Consider the following 24,000-nt stretch of genomic DNA (forward strand, 5'->3'; position numbering starts at 1 on the left):
TCATTACGAATCTTGGGAGATAAATCCACTTACCAACTCCTCCCCTCTGACCCAACTATCCAATATCAAAAATTACTTTTAATTTTTTCACTATAGGACTAGACAAGCAAATTATCACCAAACAAGAGTTTGATTTTCTTTATAATTTATATCCACGTATACCATTATTTTACATAATACCCAAAATCCACAAAAATTTAGAATTTCCCCCCGGCCGTCCTATAATATCAGGAATTCAGTCCCTTACCTCCCATTTATCCCAGTATATTGACAGTAAACTACAACCATACGTTATGCAGTTGCCCTCCTATGAAAGGGACACAACCCACATACTGCAGACCCTTAAGGACATTCAGTGGCAATCACATTATTATTTTGTCACTGCAGATGTTAATTCACTATACACAGTTATAAACCACGAAAAAGGGTGCATAGCCATCTTGGAAACATTAAATAAAGATCAATCTATTTCCACAGAGTTTAAGTCATTTTTAATTTCAGGTATTAAATTTATTTTATCTCACAATTTTTTTAATTTCAATAACACGTATTATCTACAGGTATGTGGCACCGCCATGGGTACCAAATTTGCTCCTAGCTATGCTAATTTATTTATGGGCAGCTGGGAGGAACATCATATTTGGTCCAGCTGTCCCTATGGAGCAAGTTTGGTCCTATGGCGGCGCTACATCGATGATATTTTTTTTTTTTTTTGGTCTGGCACTTTGTCACAAATAGAAGATTTAAAAAAAATATATGAATAATAACACTCTTAACCTGTCATTCACATTTAATTCAAGTGCTATATCAATAGAGTATTTGGATCTTATAATTTCGGCTAAAAATAACTGTATAGAAACCAGCACATACTTTAAACCAGTACAAGCTAATAATTACTTACATGCACACAGTCACCATAACCCTACATGGGTTAAAAATATACCCAAAGGCCAATTCATTCGATTAAAACGCAATTGTTCAAGTGTTGAAATGTTCCATACACAAGCTGAAGATTTAAAACAAAAATTTATAGAAAGAAAATATTCTTCTTCAAATTTGGATAATATAATAAGTGAGGTTGCAACAATGGAGAGGTCAAGTCTCCTGAAATATAAGAATAAGAACACTACAAAACCTGTGAATTTAGCTTTTGTAACGCAATACAACCAAATGGCACCCAATATACGAAGAATTTTTAGGAAATATTGGCCTATTCTTAAAAAAAATAAAGAACTTGAGGGTATATTGCCAGAACATCCCCAGATTGTATTTACTGGAGCACCAAATATAGGACAGAAGCTGGCTCCGAGCTGTCCCCCATTGCAAAGTATTCCAAGCAATACCATCACACATAAAGGATATTTTCCATGTAATAGGTGTACTGCGTGCAAATATAGTGTAAAAAAAAACAATTTCACATCAAACAACACCTCAAAAAATTATAATATTAAAAATCATATCACATGTAAAAGCACATACGTAATTTATCTACTTGAATGTCCCTGCGGTCTGCAGTATGTGGGCATGACCACTAGATCGGTCAAGTGACGCTTATATGAACATGTGTACAACATAAAAAGAGGGCTAACTACGCATAACGTATCAAATCATTTTCTTGCATGGTCAAAATCCAACAGGACTAAAGTGTTTGGTGATAGAAAATGTTACACCTAACTGGAGAGGAGGAAACGTTGTGAGCCTACTGGGGAGGAGAGAATCCTTTTGGATCTATGAACTTCGCACTCTATCCCCACTGGGCCTCAACGTTGACTTCGATTTAAAAGCTTTTCTGGTAAACTAATATTTGATGTACTGTATCCATTTTGCTCTTAAAATTCTTGCATGACCAGGTTTGTAATAACCAATATATATGACTCATAGGGCCTATCATGCAAAAATTGCATCGAAGTTAGGTGCATAAATAAAGGTATTAACTGTTATCTGGTTCTCTGTGCAAAGATAGATATTATCTGCTTTTTAAATATGCATATTTCGTTATATTATGTAAATGTTTATTGAGTTTATTATGTCATGTATGTCTTATTTACACACAAGTTTTGAGGTATGGTATAACCACTAATAAGTTTAAATATTCACTGTAGGTGTTTTCTATATATTTTACATTTGTTTACACATTGTTGTAAAGGAGTATAAGTTCAATGGATGAGCACCATTATAAAGACTTGGTACATTTAACACATATATTCTCACCTTCTTAGCGTATATTTATATTGCACACATATAGTTTTTTTTACACATTAATAATATATAATAATTTAATAAGTTTATGTAACACATATTTTTATAGGCTTATCCTCATATGGCCCATATTGTGATATAAATATCACTTTTATTTTCAATTTGTTTTTTTTGTTTGTTTTTATGTGAGTATGTTGTAGAGTGTTTATTTGTTTCAGCTGAGAGTTACTATGTAGTAACATACCATTTGAATATCCAATTGCACACAGCGCATGTGCCTCTAATCAGAGCACAAACACTAACTACTGTATACTGAGAGCCCATTGCGCATGTGCAACACTTGCCAGGTGAATTAGGATTAATTATGGACTCGTATATAACGGACAATTATGGACACAATGACAGAACCCCTGAGGAAGAAAACAGCACGCTTTCGAAACGCGTAGGGTGGCATTTTTGGACTCCCACTGTCGCACTGGGGTGCTTTCCCTCTTCCCGAACGGATCTGGTGACGAATCAGCTGTTTCAGGCAGACGTTTATTCTCATACACCAGGCGAATCTGCTGTAGCCGTTCTGAAGCCATTTGCACATCCTGCACCGCCAGCTGAGAGAAGCTCCACTGACACACGCCGGCGGGCGTGTGCAATGCTCTATCTACGGACCGGATCGGTTGCAGTAGCTGTCTGAGCAGCAGAGGGGGGATACTCTCAGATTTATCCACCGCCTGTTTACATCTGCCGTCCGGTGAGTGGGCAGTTCACCCATTGCGGCAGTGTGTCCAATCGGCATTTCATTGTCCTTTTACCCAGTTTTTTATTTTCTATATGTCCTGTATATCATTATATGTATATTAAGAGTTTTAAATTTACAATCACCTGGTATCTCAGCTGATACTTATTAGTTATATATCTGTGTGTTTGCATGTAGTCCCCCCCCTTTTTTGTCAAACAGTATCACGCTATGTATTGTGTTTTTCTCTTATTTTAAGCACATCACTACGTCTGGAGCCTATCCCTGGCTATCCTACTGGTTGGATATATATCCTTTTAACTACAGGCGCCTTGTTATACATATCCTTTTTTCTATGCTATCATCCTGACCAGGGGGTCAGAAATTGTATTTGAGGCAGCCCCTTATATGTGGACTATTATCCCCTTTAAGGTTGCACAATATTAATTGTTTTATCTTTCTAGTTAGCGCTACCTAATCTCTGTTTTCTAACTGCTTCCAAATGAAGTATATGGTATGCAGATGATATAAGGAGCGCACAATCCGGTAGGAGCAAAGAGAGGATCCAGGTAACAAAAGTTTACATTTATTGAGTCATCAAGACATTAAAATCCAACACGTTTCGAACGTGTTAGCGTTCTTTATCAAGGATAAGCATACAATGAAAACCAGTCCTTATAAATACCCTTCTTACCTGTTACCCGTTCACGCCGAAAGAACATGCGTCATGATGTCATGACGTCCGGGCATGTGCAACCGCGCAAGTGCGAGCAACCAAGACGTCAGAAGCAGTCTAAGGACTTCATTTGGAAGCAGCATATCCATCCAGCCACACCAGGAATTGTGAGTAATTATTTTATTTTTTCTACAGGGATACCCCCCAATGAGATTGATGGTGGGGGCTTTTTCTTGCTTCCCACCACCCTTCTTCAGGGGAGGTTTACCCACAATTGCTGGCTATATTACTTACATGTCTTATTAATTCTGACATCATTTTCCTTGGATGGTGGTTTGGTGTTATTTAACATTCTACCTGGCATTGAGCGCTCCTCAACCTTCTATCCACTTGTCGCATATCTTACATACAATGCATGGCAGAACATATACAACAGTTAGGCCAAGAGCTAACACTCTTGGACCCCAAAACATGGATCAGGGGCAACAAAGTGGACTTGACCTTTATTAGTGAGCCTGGTTACCCCCTCACCGTCACAGCTGTTCTGAAGAAAAGAACCCTAGTGGTGAGTCTCGGTTACCTTTTCAAGGGGAGATATTGCGGGACAATGTGCCTACATATATACGAGAATCAGGCATGATTCCTGGATACATTTTTAGGGGAAGCGACAACTCTGGACCCCAACTACCTAGGCACATTCTGACAACAATTTCTCCTCAAAACCCCCCTTGAAACTCATGCCCTAGCAATACCCGCTCGCTGGCATCCCTGAAAAGGCAAAAAGATAACAATTATTTATTACCGCAAATTACAGGTTATGCATATAACGCTAATGGGCTCAATAGCTGACTCTTCTTGAACCCTTATTTTGGATCAGGGGCATCCAAAAATTGGCTTAACCTTTATTAAGAGCCTGGTTACCCCCTCACGTCACACTAAGTCCTACAAACTGTTATTAAATATGTGTTACTGTTGTCATGTTTCCATTCCTTTTTCTTCTTATTGTTATAAAACCAGTTCTTGTGCCAGGAATACAGTATTTGGCCCAGATTTACAATGGGTGCTACATTTTACTCCTATGTATATGAATGAATGAATGAATGAATGAATGAATGAGGTGTGCTAGAGCGTAGTATCTTTTACAGTATCTAGACCAGGGGTGGCCGACTTCCATCCTCAAGGGCCACCAGCCAGGTCAGGTTTAAAGGATATTCCGGCTTTAGCACAGGTAGCTCAATCAGTGGCCCAGGCAATGACTGTGATGGATAGAAGGGAGAGGATGCATTTCCACCAAGCAACTGTCCCCATTCAGTCAATGCAGTAACTGAGTAACCTGACCTGCCTTAAGGACTGGAGTTGGTCACCCCTCCTCCAGACCTTTGTCTTTGGCCTTGATGCCAGTTTAGAAAATTCTTAGTTCAGAGTTACTTTACTGTTAAAATTAAGCACATGCAGCTGTATAGACTGTGACTGCAAACTAGCTGAGATGGTTATTAGCATCTCTGCTTACTGATGCATTTTCATTTTTTTTAGATCAGCTATGGTGCAACAGACCATCTTCTAGGCAACAAACTTTTCTACCCATCCTTTTTCCAAACCCATCAAAATGACCAGATCCAATACAAAGCAATTTCCAAGTTACTGAGACATTTTGGCTGGACCTGGGTTGGAATTATTGCATCAGATGATGAGGATGGAGAAACACAGAGTCAGGAGCTGGAAAAAGAGGCCACCAATCATGGCATCTGCATTGAGTTCATCCTGAAGATAGCTCGTCTCCAAAGCACAAATAGAAGAGAGCTTAATGCTAGAAACACTGCAATTCTCCAAACCTCAACCTCCCAGGTTGTTGTACTTTGTGGCGCAGTTTCCTTGTCCTGTATTTATTCCGTAGGAAAAGAGTGTGCCGCCATTACCGAAAAGACTCTTATTGTTCCTGCTACTTGGACGTTTCACAGAGATAATAACAATATCTCCATAACACCATTTAATGGCAGTCTGTCATTTACACATCCCAGGAAAATTATCCCAGGCATGAAGAACTTCTTAGAGAACGTTAACCCTGTAAGTCGCCCACATGACCAGTTACTTGAACATATGTGGACAATGTATTTGAAATGTTTATCATCAAATCAAGATAGGAACAGGCTCATTGAAAGTGTTTACAATGTCCATCTCTACAACTGCACCGGGAAGGAACGTCTTACTGATACTGGCAATCATGTGTACAATACTCATAGATTTGGAACCACTTACCATGTGTACGTGGCAGTGTATGCCATGGTTCATGCTCTGCACAAAATGCACTTATCCTTCTCTAGGAATCCTGCTAAAAAGCATCAACAAAACTATGAATACAAACAGCAGGTAAATATACAAATTGCAGACACTTCCCAGCAAACCCTTTGGTTGCGCTCCTGTGACACATTCTGCTTTACTCAAAATATTAACATTATTAAACATAACAAGTAGCTAAGAGCTGAACTTCCTTTAATGTCTGTTTTATATGAAAGTATCAAGTATGTAGCTTTAAGTCTCAGGGGCCTATGCCGTAAAGGTTAAAAATAAATATCGCCCGGCCATTTATATCGCCGTTTTTTGGAGCGTTGGTATCACAGTATTCCGAAAAGCTTCATTACCTCTCACAGGAAAATTTCCAAAACCGGCGAGTTGCCGCCGGCGATAGGATCGCCTCTCCGTGAGAAAATCTCAACCGAAATGTATGATTTTTAGTATACATTTTCTACCAAGTGTAGATGAGCTGGGGTTCTCTGGAGCAGAACCACGTTGGTTGGAGGTCCGGGGACCCCCTGCTTCCCGAGATACAGACCCTGTTAGGGAGTGCTGGTATCTCCTATGCATTTAAATGTCCCGGTGACGTGACGTGGGAATCCAATGCATAGGAGATACCGGCACCCCATAACGTGGCCAGTATCTCGGGAAGCAGGGGGTCCGTGGTTCTACTCCGGAAACCCCCTGCACATCTACTGTAGTGCCAACGATTATTCTAAAACAAATCTGGGGCAATCACCAAAAAGACCCAGGTACATGCTAGGATCATGCTGCAGACAGACTAATGGCCCATTGGATTTTCTGTGGGGGTCCCTGGCAGTCCCTGGGAACCTTGCTCTGTTAATCCGATGGGCCATTAGTCTCTGGGGGCGTCCGGGGGTCCTCTGGTGGTCTCCATAGGTCCCCGCAGACCAAAGGTACCAACCCTATATGTCAACAAATAAAACATGGGCCTACATTAAATAAATCAATACCCCCCACGCCCCCCCCCCCCCACCACCACCACCACCTCAACCACCACCACATACATACAGTACAGTAATGGGGAAAATAACTATTATCCAGATATGGATAATAGATTATTTGCCCATTATTAAACACAACATTAACCAGCATAAATACACTAAATAAAATACAGTTCTACTTAACACAGTAATATGAAGGGCATCCTCATCAGGATACTAAAGGTCCCTGTTCTACGTTGCCAGAATGCATACATATATAATATGTACATTCTAATGGCCCCTAACCCCTTAATCACCTTAGCGGTTAATAACCGCTATAGTAATTAAGGGGTTAACCCACCCTGCCTACTACCCACCGTGAGTAGTATAGTGGTACATCATATCCATATAATAATATGGGCATGATAAGCCTCTACAGCACTCAATAATAAAACATTACAAAACTCCAACAACAAAAAATCACTAAATAGAAACACTAGCCAGCTAATGCAATTAATACAAGCAGTAACCAGATCAACAATGAATTAATTAAACCAGTAACCAATCAAACCAATTAATTAATAAAACAACAATAAATTAATTGAAACATTAATCTACAAAGAAATTAATTATTAAAAAATATCTAAAGCATTAGCCAACACATCATTAATTAAAAGCGAAAATCAATCGCCAACAATTAATTTAAATAAAGCATCAAAATACCAAACAATTACATCCACATAATAAACTGACATAGCAAAAATCACCATCAATACAAAGTGAGAAATGCCAAAAAAATTCATAATAGTGTATTGATTTGTACCCTAAAGTGGTACAGATTAATACATTATCAGTCAATGTACAAAAAATTAAAAATGTAAAAACCTGAAAAAAAATACATTTACAAACATGCAATATTTTACTTACCATTAGAAGCGCTGGCCCTCCGACTCCCGGGGAAACAGGAAGCTCACGCACCAGGAAGGCATGAAACAGCATCCATGCAGGAAAAAGGCCTGATTTTTTCTAAGTCCTGTCTCTCTGCTTATCGCCAGCTTCTCCCCACCAACTTGCCAACTTTTCCTGGCGTTTGGATTTGGGGAGAAAATCGCCATTCTAGAGCGGCGCTAGGCGTCGATAACCTACTCGTTACTACTAGAATTGCACGAGTTGATGAACATTCTGAAAAGCGTCAATAAGTGGCTTATCACCGCTCAGTCGGCGATTTGGTTTTGTTCAAAGTTTTTTTGGCAAATCAGGCATTTATCGCCCACTTATCGACGTTTACTGAATCAGAGTAGGCATTTTGGCTGATAAGTGGTCAATAAGTGGCTTATGAACGCTTACTGCATGAGGCCCTTTGAATGTATAACCATTTGTACTGCCTATCATTACACATTAAATAATAGGAAGGAATATTCCGCACACCCCATTTGTAATACATAGTTACATAGTAGAAGAGGTTGAAAAAAGACATACGTCTTTTACGTGCTACATTTAGATGACAGATACTTTATCCTATATCCGTACTTACAGTATATTGATCCAGAAGAAGGCAAATAAAAAACCAGGGACATATCATCTAATGATATCTCATAAGGTGAAAAATAAATTCCTTCCTGACTCCAAATATTGGCAATCAGATTACTCCCAGGATCAGCATATTTCCCATGTTTACTTATTTGGTCTATCCCTGTATACCTTTCCTTTCTAAAAATATGTCCAAACTTTTTTTGAACAAATCTATTGTATCTGCCATCACAGTCTCCATGGGTAATGAATTCCACACTGTAACTGCCCTTACTGTAAAGAACCCTTTCCTTTGTTGCTGGTGAAATCTCCTTTCTCCAAACTAAAGGGATGCCTCCGAGTCCTTTGTACTGTCTTTGGGATAAATAGTTATTTTGAAAGCTCCTTCTATTGTCCCCAATTATATTTATATATAGTTATCATATGCCCTCTTACACTACTCTTTCCTAATGTAAACAAATCTAAATTCGCTAGCCTGTCTTCATAGCATAAATCAGATTATCCATCCCCTTTATTCATTTGGTGGCACTTCTTTGCACTTTCTTTAGTTCCATAATGTCTCTTCTAAGGAGTGGTGCCCAAAAGTGTACTCCCTATTCAAGGTGTGGCCTTACTAATGCTTTATAAAGGTGCATAATTATGTTTACTTCCCTTCCATCCATTGCAACATATCTTGTTTGCCTTTGCAGCTACTGCATAACTTTGGGCACTATTGCTAAGTCTGCTGTCTACAAACATTCCTAAATCCTTCACCATCAAGGACTCTCCTAATGTATCCCCATTTAAATTGTAAGTTGAGTGTTTATTAGAACCTTACATTTATCTGTATTAAAACTTATCTGCCATTTTACCTGCCCAAGTTAACAGTCTATCCAAGTCTTTGTAGAGAGAAATTACACAGTGTTTTGATTCTACTATAGTACCTTACACAATTTAGTGTCATCAGGAAAGATGGATACAGAGAAAGTTGAGAATGTGATATAAGGAGGGGGGTCTGACGTAAAAAGCACTAAGCAGCCATTTTGCTCAGCATCCATCTTGGTTGCCTGATCTTGGCAGGCATTTTGTCCCTGTCTGTATTCTCATTTCTGTGTGTCATCCAACTTAATGTTTGTCTGCATGGAAGTTTGAGTTTGAAAGAAAGATGTTTTCTTCCTCTTGCTCTCAGAACATTTTGTTTATATTAAGCCATCTAGCTAGCTGCAAACCTTGAGACGGAGATAAGCCGTTGTGAAACTGAAATAAAGATAACAGTCATTTCTCACATTTAAAGTGGTAGAAATACAGAGGGAGGGTCTCACGGTCAAATGTACCCCTGTAAGAAATCCATAAACACAGGAGAAACTGAAAAGTTGCGTATATATAATAAAGGTTGCGAGCTTGCATAATTATTTTTTAGCGGACTCAATTAATTTTTGCAAATTTCTGTTATTAAACTAATGTTCTCATATTCATATTTTGTTTATCTTATACGCATATGTAATGACGCACAAGCCATTTAGATCATTGTGATTGGCATCTTCTTTCTTCAGGGGACTGCTGTTTCTAGTATCTGCAAAGAGTAGCATAAGATTGGAAGAGGGGGTAGCACCTTTGTGGATCATATCTTTGCAACATGTGACACACACATATATGATAACAAGTACCATTAACACACACTACAAAGCATTCATCAGTTTCGCTCCCAGTGATCCAAGCCATCCGCCTAGTCCCAAATGATCCCATTCTATCACTTCCCTTTCTAAGTCTTTCTTGAATCTCTTCTATTTCATCTAGTTCATGCTGTAAATTGCCACTCTGATCTTGGATGAAAACACAGCATTGTTCTTTAATTAGGGCACATACACCTCCTCTTGAAGCTGAAACAAAGTCTAAAGCCATTCTGTTTTGTAAGACCATATGCCTAATCAGACCCTGTTCTTGGTTTAATGATGCAATGGCTGTAGTTGTGTGATTGAGAACATCATCTAATACATCTGCTGATGCATTGAGCCTGTCATATAGTAACCCAAACCCTACATCTGAAAATAAACTAGCACAAAACTCTTCTTTCCATAAACTACTTTTCAGCCCTGAAGTATTGGGTGTTTCTCTCTTGTTTCTGAAATGGCCTGTAGATAATTATTTGGTGATTGTGAAAGCAGGGACCACTTTTCCTAAGTAACAAGAGCCTGTCCATCCGCTTTGCAAGACTCTATAGGCCCACCTACCACAGAGCCAATAGAGTCCGCAGGGTAAAGAAAAATCTTTGCAAGCATTTTTTAATATACTAATTAAAACTGTAAAATTAAGGCTACATCCTCCCTGTAAATTTTTTGCTCTGGGCTGTAAATACATTTTTACACAGATTTCATTAGTTGGTGGAGGACAAATATATAATCACTGCGCTTCTCCATGTAAAGAGCATGCAGCTAGTGAAGGAAATGGCCATACAAATGTGCAAAACAGAAAGTGAATCCCTGCGCTTCTCCCTTTGGGATAGCAATCAATGGTTAATATAAATATATGTATGGTGTAAATACCTATAAGAAAAAAGGAGACTTTTGGTATACATCCTTTGATCAAATAATGCCAAGCCTGCTAAACACGTCAAGGTAAATCTCATTAGCAGGTCCCTACGCAAAATGCATACTAGTGTTATGTGAAATAAGCCCAGAAGGGGTTAAAATATCAAAGCATATGCTTATATAACATAGTGCAATTAAAAACTGGTATATACCAGTACAGATACTCACATGTAAGTGAAGTGAAATAAGGGGACCTTGCTACCACAGAGCCAATAGAGTCCGCAGGGTAAAGAAGAATCTTTGCAAGCATTTTTTAATATACTAATTAAAACTGTAAAATTAAGGCTACATCCTCCCTGTAAATTTTTTGCTCCGGGCTGTAAATACATTTTTACACAGATTTCATTAGTTGGTGGAGGCACATGACCCATAAATTTATTGTTGTTCCCAGTGTAATTTATGTAAAATCCACCTACTGGAAACTCATTTACTAATGGCATTCGGTTTAAAAGTTTAGAAAGGTTTCCTGTAAGCAAATTCAAATTGATGTTCCCTTCTCTAAATTCACCAGCAGTGCCTCAAGGGCCGCAAACAGGCCAGATTTTCAGGATTTCCCTACTTGAGCATAGCTGGCTCAATTAGTGAGTCAGTCATACTGAGCCACTAATTGAGCCAGCTGTGCTGAAGTAGGGATAAAGATCACACAAAAGCACCTTGCTCACCAGACATAAGAGAAAAACAATAACTGGTGCACATGGGGTCACTAAAACTCCCTTAATGTTGCACTCTAGGTATAGAATAGTATATTGTACATAAAGTAACAGTTAAATAACTGATACCACAAATTCCAAAGTAGAAACAGACCAATTGTAAGGTCCCACAACCCCAAATATAACACGACAAAAATTATGTAACCTTTAATACAAAATAAAACCAGATGAAAAATGTAAAATGACAACTATAATATCAATTTAAATTTAAAAAGGTCCCCTTAGGGGCGAAACGGAGATATAGTGGAAATAAGTACTGGTATATTACTAGAAATGTACTACACAGGAGTTGCAGTAATGTAGAAACCAGATTATAATAACTTGGTTATAACCTCACTACAATATCATGCAATAGAGCAACAGCTAGATAACAAATGATCTCATCCTGCTAAGAGTAGGGGATAGCAATGGTGACTGAGTGATAGTATGTCACAACTAGATGCTATTCAATATCCCAGTGATCAGGCAAAGAATGGTAAAGTACATAACCACATATAGTGTAAACCAGACATTGGTGTAAATATAGTGTACACAGTATGTTATAAGGGCTGCAATTTGCCACATCCCATGGACTATGGTGAGCAGGAAGTATGCAACCTGACCGCCGAGTGGATGGGAGCAATGTTCCAATAGCCTGATACCAAAAACACCAGTTAGAAGGAATAGCTGTATGTGTACGCTCCGTTTCGGCCGCCGTGACCGTCAGTGTGATGACATCACTATGCCCCAACAACCGTTTTGCGCGTCTCACATGCTTCTTCACAGGGGGAGGAGGATTCATGTACAGATGGTATGTGGGAGTTTAAATGCCCGGAGGGCAAGTTTAACTGGGGTGTCAGCAACCAATAGTTGCGTGGGTGTGTGTGGAGGGGAGGGGTATGCTTCCCAACTCACAAAGTAATGATAGCTGAACAGCTGTAGGCTACCATGTAGCACAAAAGAAAGAAACAGTACCAGCACTGCAAAATTACACATAGGGGTAGGAGGAGCTAGCAAAAGTCAGAGACATGTCAACAAGTACAAGGAGATAATATGATGTAATATTATAGTAGGCTGCGAGGAACACAAATGTCAATATAGATGATACTGTAAAAATATATTATTTATTCACCATGAATACGTAATGGGATAGGCCAGTGGGTAACAGGTATAATGATGTAGAAATGTGCTACACTGTCGGAACCGCCTAATTAAAGTCAAAACGGATCCTTCTAATAGTTAATAGCATACTGTCAAAGCGTAGAAATAAAATCAATGAGTCAAGGGTTCAAAAAGTAACAAGATGAGTTTATCTGTACCAAGGCACAATTGAGAGAAAAGAATTCCAACAAGGAACTCAGGCCTCTGCCAACATATTGCTTGGTATCACATTTTTATACATTTAAAAATTAGTAATACGCCCCTTAAGGGTGCTGGCTTAGAGATAAATAATATATGATGACTTATACAAAAATATATATTGATATATAAATACTGTCGCGGCCGAGTTTATTCGAGCATTTGCACGGTCTCGGCCGCGACAGTAACCTGGCGCGCGCCGGGATGTCTCGGGCGCGCGCCGAAGCCTCGGAGGAGAGGCCCGCATATCGGGGCTTCCCCCTCTCCTCTCCGGGTCCGCCGGGTCCCCCGGAACGTCAGACCGCCGTCCCCCACATCCGCGAACACCAGGGCTCCCTCGGGGAGCCCTGGGCACGCGTACAGGCGGCACAGGCACCCTATGACGCGTGACCGCGCATCGGTGATGCACGGCACGCCGAGGGGCTGCGGCTCGCAAGCCGGGACATATCCCGGCTTGCGGAATGAGCCGCAGTCGAATAAAGTGTGCCGCCTGTGTATGCTTTACATTGCTATATTATTATCCTCTTATCACCATAATATGGGCCGCCCTTAACCTTGTGACATAAGGGAGTTACTGTGTCCAGCCCTGTGTGTGTACTGTAGCTGTCAGATAACAGAACCCAAGGTCAGCAGAATTATCTAAGGCAGGAAAAACCTCTTACGAATGCTATTTCAATTTGTGCATGCCTTGTAGGAATTACACAAGGGTGAGTTACATCCAGGACCGATACTCTGCAGAATCAAAGATTCACAGGAACAAATAAGCTTACATACAAGCAAACACTCAAAATGGCGGTTAGGCCAAAATGGAGGTGATGATAGCCACACACATTATCTCAATCTTCACAATACTGTATACCTGGATCCCACTAAGCTCATATTGATACACAGAACCTTATTGAGTACAATAAACCAAATTAATGTTATACCATGAAAAAAATGTGGACTTAAAGAAATGATGAAAAAAGAAAACCCTCATTAAGACCATGAGGAGATAAAGTGTTCAATGTGTGAATCCATTTGCATTCGCATTTCAGCAATTTACAGTCCTATTTGCTCTTGCGTGGGCCCCAAGGGACATGTGCAATACCCATAAAACATAGGGTAGTTGCATCTCCTTTGTGTGTACCGTTGACATGTCTCGCGACAGGTGTATCTTGTAGGTTATAGATTGAGCACAAATGCTCAAGTAAATGCACTTTGAAGGCCCTATGAGTCTCACCTGCATATTGCATACCGCACTTGCAAGTAATCAAGTACACTACCCCAGTGGTGAGGCAGTTGATGAAGGAATTGACCTGGTAAGTGATCTTAGACTCTGAGTCCATAAACTCCTTGCCAAGCCTAATAAATGGACATGCCTTACAGCGGCCACACGTATAAGTGCCACGGGGTTTTGGTCCCAGCTATGTCCTAGCTGGTTGAGTCTGGTAATGGCTGTGGACCAGTCTGTCCTTCAGGCTTTTGCGCGGCAGCATACCATCGTGGGTGTAGAATTTAAAACATGCAAAAAATCATGATCCTCCAGCAATAGATGCCAATGTTTACTGAGGATGTGGTGTAGTGTAGACCACTGATTGCTGTAAGTGCCTATGAAGCGTATCACACCTGAGTCAGTTTCATTAGTTTTAGCATGATCAGTGAGGAGTGATGGTCTTGGGGTATGTAGGGCTCGATGGAAGGCCTGCTTGATGATTTTCTTCCAATACCCCCTTTCGACAAATCAACGCATCATGTCCTTGGCCTGTATCCTAAACTCACTGATCTCTGAGCAATTACGTCTGAGACGCAAAAACTGACCCAGGGCAATGCTGTTAATCATGTAGGATGGATGGTGACTATCTGCCATGAGCAGGCTATTGGTGGATGTTGATTTGCGATAAATCATGGTAGTTAGTTTACCATCAGCCTTCCTATGGACCGTGATGTCAAGGAAATTGATTTTGGACCAATGGACCTCAAACGTGAGTCTAAGGTTAAAGGGGTTGTTGTTAAGTGTGTCAATAAAACTTCTCAATAGTTCCTCAGTGCCTGACCAGAGCATCAGCACGTCATCAATGAATCTGATCCAGATTTAATTTTTAATTTAATTTAATTTTTTCAAGTCGCTTATGAACTTCTTCCTCAGTTACCCAATTGGTCATTAATATGGAGGTTGTGGCTTCCTCCTGTGGCATTGCTATTGAACCTGATTCTTCCCTGGTAAACACAGAGGCAAATAATTTGTTTAATACCTCTGCTTTTTCCTTATCTCCAATAATCTGCCTACCCATCTCACACTGAAAGGGTCCTATATTTTCTTTTCTCATTTTTTTGTTATTAAGGTACTTAAAGAACTTTTTAGGATTGACCTTACTTTCTATTGCAATCCTTTTTTCATTATCCATTTTTGCTAATTTAATTGCCCTTTTGCAATTTTTGTTACATTCCTTATAATTCTGATACGATGTCTCTGTCCCTTCTGACTTAAAGAATCTAAACGCCTTCCTCTTCTTGTCCATTTCCTCCCCTACCTGTTTATTTAGCCACATTGGTTTTGACTTATTTCTTTTATACTTATTACCCAAGGGTATACACTGATAAGTGTGTTTTTCTAACAATGTTTTATAGACTGCCCATTTATCTTCTACATTTTTCCTGCAAAAACATCATCCCATTGTATTACTACTAGATTAGACCTCAGTTTATTAAAATCTGCCTTTCTAAAGTTTAAAGTCTTTGTTGAACCCAAGTAATCTGTTTTTTGATCATTTAATTCAAATGAGACCATGTTATGATCACTGTTACCCAAATGTTCCAGGACTTTAATATTTGTTATTACTTCTATATTGTTTGATATGACCAAATCCAGAACTGCCCCTCTCCTGGTTTGTTCCTCAATAATTTGGGTCATATAATTGTTTTTAAGCACCCCCAAAAACCTGTTTCCTTTTGTTGTAACGCTAATCTCATTGCCCCAGTCTATGTCTGGATAATTAAAATCCCCCATTATGCAAACATGACCCAGTTTTGATGCCTTCTCCATTTGCAAAAGTATTTTAGCTTCCTCAATCTCACAGATTTTTGGTGGTTTATAGCATATTCCCACAAACATTTTCTTTATACGTTTATCTCCACTGCTAATTTCTATCCACAAAGTCTCTACATTTTCATCATTCCCTTCATAAACATCATCCCTTATAATAGGTTTTAGATCCGGTTTAACATATAAACATACTCCACCTCCCCTTCTATTTGTTCGATCCTTCCGAAAAAGAGAATAACCCTCTAAATTAACAGTCCAGTCATGAGTTTCATCCCACCATGTTTCAGTAATGTCTATGATATCATACTGCTCCCTTGCAGCTATTAATTCAAGCTCTCCCATTTTATCTGTCAGGCTTCATGCATTAGCAAGCATGCATTTAAGTTTTTTTCAGCCTGTACTATTATCTGCTCCTTCCTTTCTGCTCCCACTTGGTTTAATCTTTAGACGTTTTCTAGTATTATCTGTAATTACTATGGGTGTCTCACTGCTTGTCAAACTTGCACTTGCCCCCATTCTACCTCCATACCACATTGTATCCTCATCTATTCCATTTAGATCATTATCTGTTTCATTCCCCTCCCCCCTCCATCCTAGTTTAAAATCTCCGCGGTATGCTAAGGAGCCCAGGTTTGAGGTTAGCGCCTGCTCCGTGCGATTCAGGATGCAACTTCTGCCCTTTATGCAAAGTTCTGGCATGTCGGGAATAGGTGGGAGAAATGTTCCCACGGGCGTATTGGTTATGCATCTTAGGTATGGGACCCTGAACCCCACAAAAATGCCTGCTTCTCCTTAGGAGATTCACCTGATTCCACTATGAAGAAAAATCCAAGGTTAGCATCAGCGGTTCCAGAGTGTGATGGGTTAAACTACATTGCAACGAAGATTGATGCCCTCTTCGGGAATTCGTTAGAGCTAAGGGTTCACGAACAAACACTGTAAGGACTGAATGAACTTTGTCCATTTGGCTGAGAGAGAGGGCTGGCAACTTGTGCCCCTAGCCAGGAATTGCTACACGGATCCTTTTGCGCATCCACTTGCATGCGTGCAGGGGTGTCCAGCGACTTTGTTTCGTTCCAAGGACATAAGTTTTTGTTCCCCCATCCCAGTGTTTTATTAAGTGTATATTGTGAAGATTCTGTATGTTTGTCTGAAAATAAATAAATTACAATTTATTTTACTCATCTTGTGTGCTCAGTCCAGAATCCCGGTATTAATGTGTGCATAAGTCTTGGTCTCCCGTGACAATAATTAATGTCAACATGTATACATGTAAACTGCATTACTAAGAAGCATATCAAAATACAGGCAAACATTCAACATATTGTGCTAGGCAAGTGATGGTGTTAAAAATTGGTGCTGTGTGATGTAGTGCATGTGCGTTCAGAGTGTTCTATTCGTGCATGTGCTGGGGTTTAATGTAAAATCTTATCATGCATACGCGTCAACAAATATGTTCCATAACAATTCTACACAGAGTCGTTTAAGTTTAAGTCCCTCTCCTCCCCCTCTCCCCAAAGAGCATGGACACATGAGACTAATGGACTTTGGCAACGCAAAAAAATGTTCAATTAGCACATTTAAAGCACTTCAAGTAATCTGTAAATACCTATAAGCTTCTATTCCCAGGTTCATCGTCATCTCCTGTGTTTTGCGGTCAATAATAATGAAGCCATTTCTGCTAGAGAAAGGACATACATGTTTTGTTATCTCTGTTCGTTATAATGTATCTAATTGTCAGGTACATATGTTAATATTTCATCCAAACATTTTCTTTAGATATTAACACAGAGTACATAATGTTAAACAAAATAGATTTAATGTTAAACTTTAATGTACGTACATTTTTAGAGATGTCTTCAATGATGATTCGTTTAATATGACTGAAAATTAAGAAACACCAAATGTTAACGCATACACAACACAAAAATTAACATAACACTTGTACATGCTCAACATAGTCCTCTCATGCACACATGTTACTCATGTTATTACATGTTTTTATACAAGATCATTGAGCTTCACATACCTTAGCCAGATGTGTTTGTACACTCGGGCAAAGAAGTTGCTTATAGGCATCCCTATCCTAAGATAATAATATTTGTAAAATGTCATTGTAATAAACATGAATGAATGTATATATTCATGTTAACATATACATTGTTGCTTACCTGAAAAATAGTTGTTTATCACATTCAGACGTGTCTCCACCCCACTGGCTGTTTGCTCCTGATCCCCTGCAGCATGGACAAGAGGGTCCTCCTCCAGACCCTCCCATATGTCGTCTTGAAGATTATGACGCAGTGCAACATTGTGCAGAATGCACCAACAAATCACTGTGTCAGACACCTTTTTAGGCCTCTACTATAGGGCACCACCTGAGTGATCCAGACATTTAAACCGACTTTTCAACAGTCCAAATGTCTTCTCTATAACAGACCTAGTGGTTACGTGTACCACATTATATCTTTCCTCTGCTGGGGCTTGAGGGTTAGCCAGTGGGATTAAGAGCCATGGTCAGAGCCCATATCCTGGGTCACCTATAAAACATCATATTCAAATAATTAAAAAACATAGTACCATGTAAAAATATTTCTACTTATATATTGTTTTTGACACACTAGTTCTATGATGTCAAACATATTGTATATCTAACTTATGAGGTGTTTATCCATATCTGAGAGGATCATAAAACATTCAGATATCTGTATTTGAAACCTTAATAAATCATATTATTTAATGACATTAAACATCCATAGTAAATTTAATAATAAATGGCAGGTTTGGATGTTAGATAGGTAGTATTCAAATATGGCTCATCTTATTTTTTAACATAACAGATGTATTGTATGTCAAATACACATGGATTTTTTATTAACAAAAATCTAATCTACATTCTAACAATTAAGTTTAAAAAATATTTATGTACTTTTGAGTATTTGACAAAATGGATGTGATAATTAAAATAACTAAACTTATAAAACAAACAACATTACCACAAAATGTTGCCTAACAGTGAAATGAATTATTTATACTCACACACCAGCCAACCATGCCCAAAATGACCTGTTTCAAATGCATGGAAGACAGATGAGTTCCTCAGGATAGAGTAATCGTGGCCGGAACCTGGAAATCTGGCTACCACGTTCAGAATTTTCATGTAGGCATCGCATACGACCTGCACATTCATGGAGTGAAAGTGCTTCTGTAAGGTATCGGGGAACACGTTCTTTGCAACGGGTTCCCTCCTTATCTGTCTCATCTCAGACCTCCGCTCTGGCACCAGCGCATGCGCACGCACGCGCAGCTCTTCTAGTGTGCCATGTAGCTTAGCTCTGCCCCCTAAGATGTGACGCGCTTCTCTCATGTGTGGCACGCACACATCACGACGTGCACCGCTCCCCAGCTACGTGCCAAGTATTCATTAGCCCACTTGTCTCCTGCAGCCAATCCTTGCCTCCGCAGAGGCCGTGCCTCTACTCCACCTCCCTAGCTACTGGTTCCTGTTTCCCATAAGTACACCTGCTCTCACTCCCAGTCATTGCTGAGCATAACTTCCTCTAGCCTTGAGCGCCTATGTCCATTGTGACCTGCTCCTTGCCTTGTGTTTACCTTGCAGTTTAACCCTTCGTGTACCGACCCGGCATTACCTTGGAATCTCTCTGGATACTGACCCTAGCTTGCCCTCGACCTTGTGGGAATCTCCAACCCAGACCACGGCTATACAGACCTCAATATTCTAACCTCTTCAACCCCAGACCACGGCTATATGGACTTCCATGATTCTGATCTCTCCAATCCCAGACCATGGCTAACAGACTTTAACTACTCTGAAATCTCCACTCCAAGACCGTGGCAAGTATTGAATAACCCACTCTCTCCAACCCAGACCCGGCTACATTTGACAATCCACCTGCCAGGCAAGCTCCCGCTGTTGTGGGTGCGTGGTTTGCTACTTCCAAACCTCAGTACCGGGGTCCAGTCTTGCTCATGGGCAGCGCAAGCATTACAGTTTCCTATTACGGTACACATGCTCATCTACAGTCGGTGGAGTCAAAGCAACATGTGTGCAATCGATTGCACCCATCACGCATGGTAGCCCGGCTATGGTGTAAAAGCCATTCCTGATTTCCAGCCACTCTGTCTGCTCTCTAGGAAAATGTATATAATGCCTAGCGCATCTAGTTAGTGCACATAGAAACTGGCTAAGGGCCCGCGAGAATGATGACTGCGAGACCCCGCCTATTGTTCCCACAGTTGTCTGAAAAGATGCAGAAGCAAGAAAATGTAATGAGCACAGCATTTTAACAAGCCCAGGGACTGCATGACCTCTGGCTGTTACAAAATCTAAATCTTCTCTTATCTTGTCATAAAGAGATAAGATTGCTGCGCAGCTAAAGCGATATCGACTAATTATCTCCTCATCCGTAAGCCCGTCCAAACAAGTTAAATCACGATGTAGACATGGACGGGGCACCACGTCTCTCCTGTCCCCTCTCCCTCTCCCTTGCCCTCTCCTATCCGCGCCCTCTCCTCTCATCTCCTCTCTCCCCTGTCTCTCCTCCAAAACTAGTCTTCTCCTTCTCAACATTATCTCCTCTATCTCCATCTCAGAAAACGCCATCTCTACCTCGAAGTAAGTGTGCAATTAATTTAATTTAAGTAGCTACTGTATGTGTGTAGGTCACGTGTCTTAATTAATTTCAATTAGTTACAAAAGTAATTAAAAAACAGTAATATATACTGTAAGTTCAATGTGTGTCTAGAAAATCTGAATATGTATTAATTAGCTATTCAAATATATTACAATATGACATATTTTTTACACGTGACGTCAATCTTCATATACCTTGGTTAATAACTACATTTAAAAAAAACAATAATAATTGGAACGTACGCAACAGTCAGCAATGGGGGTAGTTTTTTTTTAATTAGTGACCATTGTTACCAAATCATTTACGTATGTTGATTTGTAAAGCCGATTTTGAAATGTTCTATTTGTTTATAAAATTTTATAATAAAAATTATTATTTATGTGCATAAATTAAATATGCACAATTAAAACAGAATTGGTACACTTATGAGCGATCCGTTCTGTAATCAGTCACTTGATCAGGATTATTACATCACATTATTGCACAGCATTGTGGGAAATGTAGTCCTTGCATCTGTATGTGTGGCCAGTTACTAGATACAATTGGTATCCTAATAGAGAGAGGGTGGAGATGAAAAAAAAACAAATCAGAAGAGGAACGGGATGTAACTTTGAAAATGCGTAATACATTAAAAACATTGTCAAATGACATGCCAAAAGTAGGGCCTGCTTATTTGTGATAGTAATAACAGTTATGCCAAAGTTTAATATATACAGGCATACCCCGGTTTGAGGACACTCACTTTAAGTACACTCGCGAGTAAGGACATATCGACCAATAGGAAAACGGCAGCTCACGCATGCGCCTGTCAGCACGTCCTGAACAGCAATACCAGCTACCTTCCTGTACCGAAGCTGTGCGCAAGCGGGGAGACTATAGAGCCTGTTACACATGCATTATTTACACCAGTTATGCACGTATATAATGATTGCAGTGCAGTACGTGCATCAATAACTGGAAAAAGGGAGTGCTTCACTTTAAGTACATTTTCGCTTTACATACTTGCTCCGGTCCCATTGCGTACGTTAACGCGGGGTATGTATGTATATATGCATACGTTAATGCGGGGTATGCCTGCATGTATTTTTGTTATTGTAAGAACTGTACCTTTAAGAGGTTACGATAGCACTATCCTGCGAACGTAAACATTAATGTACCACGTAAAGAATCATAACATCAGCAAGTCATATCTCAACACATTAATAACTTGTGCGGGACACTATTAGGTCAATAAGTGAAACGCTTATATTGATTAAAAATAGTTATTTTTAACCCTTTGCGGTCCAATTAATTTTCACTAAGTGCGCCAGCAAGTCTAATTTATTTTTTGGGAAAAAAAACACATACAGCTTTTTTTTACTGCACACACACTGCACACACTCACAGTGCGCACTGCGTACACTGCACACTCACAGCACACTGCACACACTCACAGCGCACACTGCACACACTGCACACACTGCACACACTGCACACACTGCACACTGCGCACAGTGCACACTGCGCACACTGCACACACTGCACACTCCGCACACACTCACAGCGTACACTGCGCACACTCAAAGCACACTGCGCACACTCACAGCACACTACACACACTCACAGCACACTGCACACACTGTGCACACTCACCGCACAATTCGCTCACACACACCCCGCCCCTACCTCCGATGTCAGCTGCTTTGTCTGCCTGTGGGGATTGGTGCGGCACTGTGGGGTGGGGAGCGGATCGGTGCAGGGTTTGGGGGGGGCGGATCGTGCAGGGCTGGGGGGGAGGAGGGGGGATCAGTGTGGCTGCTGAGAGAAGGGAATGCAGGGGACTTTTGCTGCTGCCGGTGCCTCACTCCACAACTTCCCCCCTCCTCCCTCCTCCCTCCTCCTCCCGATCCAACATTGGACCGCAAGTGGCAAATTTTTTTATCGGATGTATTCCGATATTGGACCGGAAAGGGTTAAGGCCACGGCATCACAAATCCTAAATAATATGGCACAGCTCCATAGTCTCCATACTTTAAAGCTATGATCAAATAAAGGCCTGATTTTTTCTGTCTCGTCTCGCCGCTCCTCGCCGCTCGTCCCCAGCTTCTTGCAAACTGTTTGTGCCGAGGAGATTTGGCGATAAATTCGCCATTTTTGAGCGGTGATCCGCTGTGAGATGCTGATCGGGGGAAATTGAATACAGCGAGTTTGAAAAACTGGCGATGAGCGGCGATATAGGGCTTCAGCGGTCAGTGGATTTTTTATTCCGCCAAAAAAAAAAGGCGAGTTTTCCTATTCTCGACAACTTCTCAGGGCTTACTGAATATCAATAGGCTTTTTGGCGAGATAGGGCTTATCGTTGCTTACTGCATGAGGCCCCTAGTCTTTGTTGTCCACCATCCCTTTGGAAGCTTTTTCTCTTCTAGAGATAGATTATAGTTAACATGATGTTTCCTTTTGTGATACAGATGCAGCGGCTGTTATTCGAACAAATCTCTAAATGGATTCTCGAGATATGCCCGTGATCCGTCTTGGAACTTGGGTCGGTGAGGCGCTGGCAGGTTTTTCAAAAGTGCTTTGCTCCGAATAGCAAAGCACTCAGCACGGAGTTGCCGGAGAAGCCTTCCTAGTTGAGACCAAGTTCTGCATTTGCGGCCAATTTCCAGCTTTTGCCTTGCTCGCAGTTAGCGGGAATAGCCAGGTATCTTCCCCAAGGAAGGTACCGTGAAGTTTCTGGACATGGAGCGGACAGGGTAAGTCTTCCGAAGCAGGCACCCTGCACCCAATTGAGGCTATAGATTCCCCTCACACCCAAGTTAAGTGTGTATTCTACTTTATTTTGTGTATAATTTGTATATCTGCTGGTCTCACTAGAATAAACCTAATTTATTTCACTATGTACCTTGTTCTGCCTAGTACGAAGGTAAAAATGTTAAAAGTGTTAAAAGTACTGGTCTCCCATGTCATTAATTCAGTAATTTTGCCTATTATTGTATTGTGCTGTACTGTATGGTTGTTGGGGGTAGAGGGGGTGCCCATTCATTCCCATTGAGCTTATCATTGCTCCCATTGAGGGCATAGGTAACCTCAATAGCAATGAATAGGTGTGTGCAAAGAACTTAGCTTCTAGTAGACATCCTTGTGGGAGCGGATGAATGGCAGCCGTCCAATGCAATGATGTCACCACAGCGTGTTTTGCGCCTTCATGATGCTTCATCAGGGGTTGGTCTAAAAGATCTTAAGGCGTGGTTTAAATACCAGAAGGCTCGAACCTTCATGCCAATCCAGATCGCATCAGGATATTGTTAATAAGCCAACCAATCAGAACATTGCATTACTAAGGCTACATACAAGG

At 40.4% G+C, this 24,000-nt stretch overlaps 1 protein-coding gene across 1 annotated transcript in view; it reads left to right on the forward strand.

Annotated features, from left to right (window-relative positions):
- The first annotated feature begins 3,649 nt into the window (after window positions 1-3,649).
- The window catches only part of LOC142466012 (vomeronasal type-2 receptor 26-like), a 31,040-nt gene continuing 10,689 nt past the window's right edge, over window positions 3,650-24,000 (forward strand). The window contains exons 1-2 of the mRNA XM_075570646.1: window positions 3,650-3,772; window positions 5,139-5,972. Coding sequence (XP_075426761.1) covers window positions 3,650-3,772; window positions 5,139-5,972 — 957 coding nt within the window. The remainder of the gene's footprint in view (window positions 3,773-5,138; window positions 5,973-24,000) is intronic.

The sequence above is a fragment of the Ascaphus truei genome, chromosome 1, assembly GCF_040206685.1.
Source record: "Ascaphus truei isolate aAscTru1 chromosome 1, aAscTru1.hap1, whole genome shotgun sequence".
In the NCBI taxonomy this organism is placed as follows: Eukaryota; Metazoa; Chordata; class Amphibia; order Anura; family Ascaphidae; genus Ascaphus; species Ascaphus truei.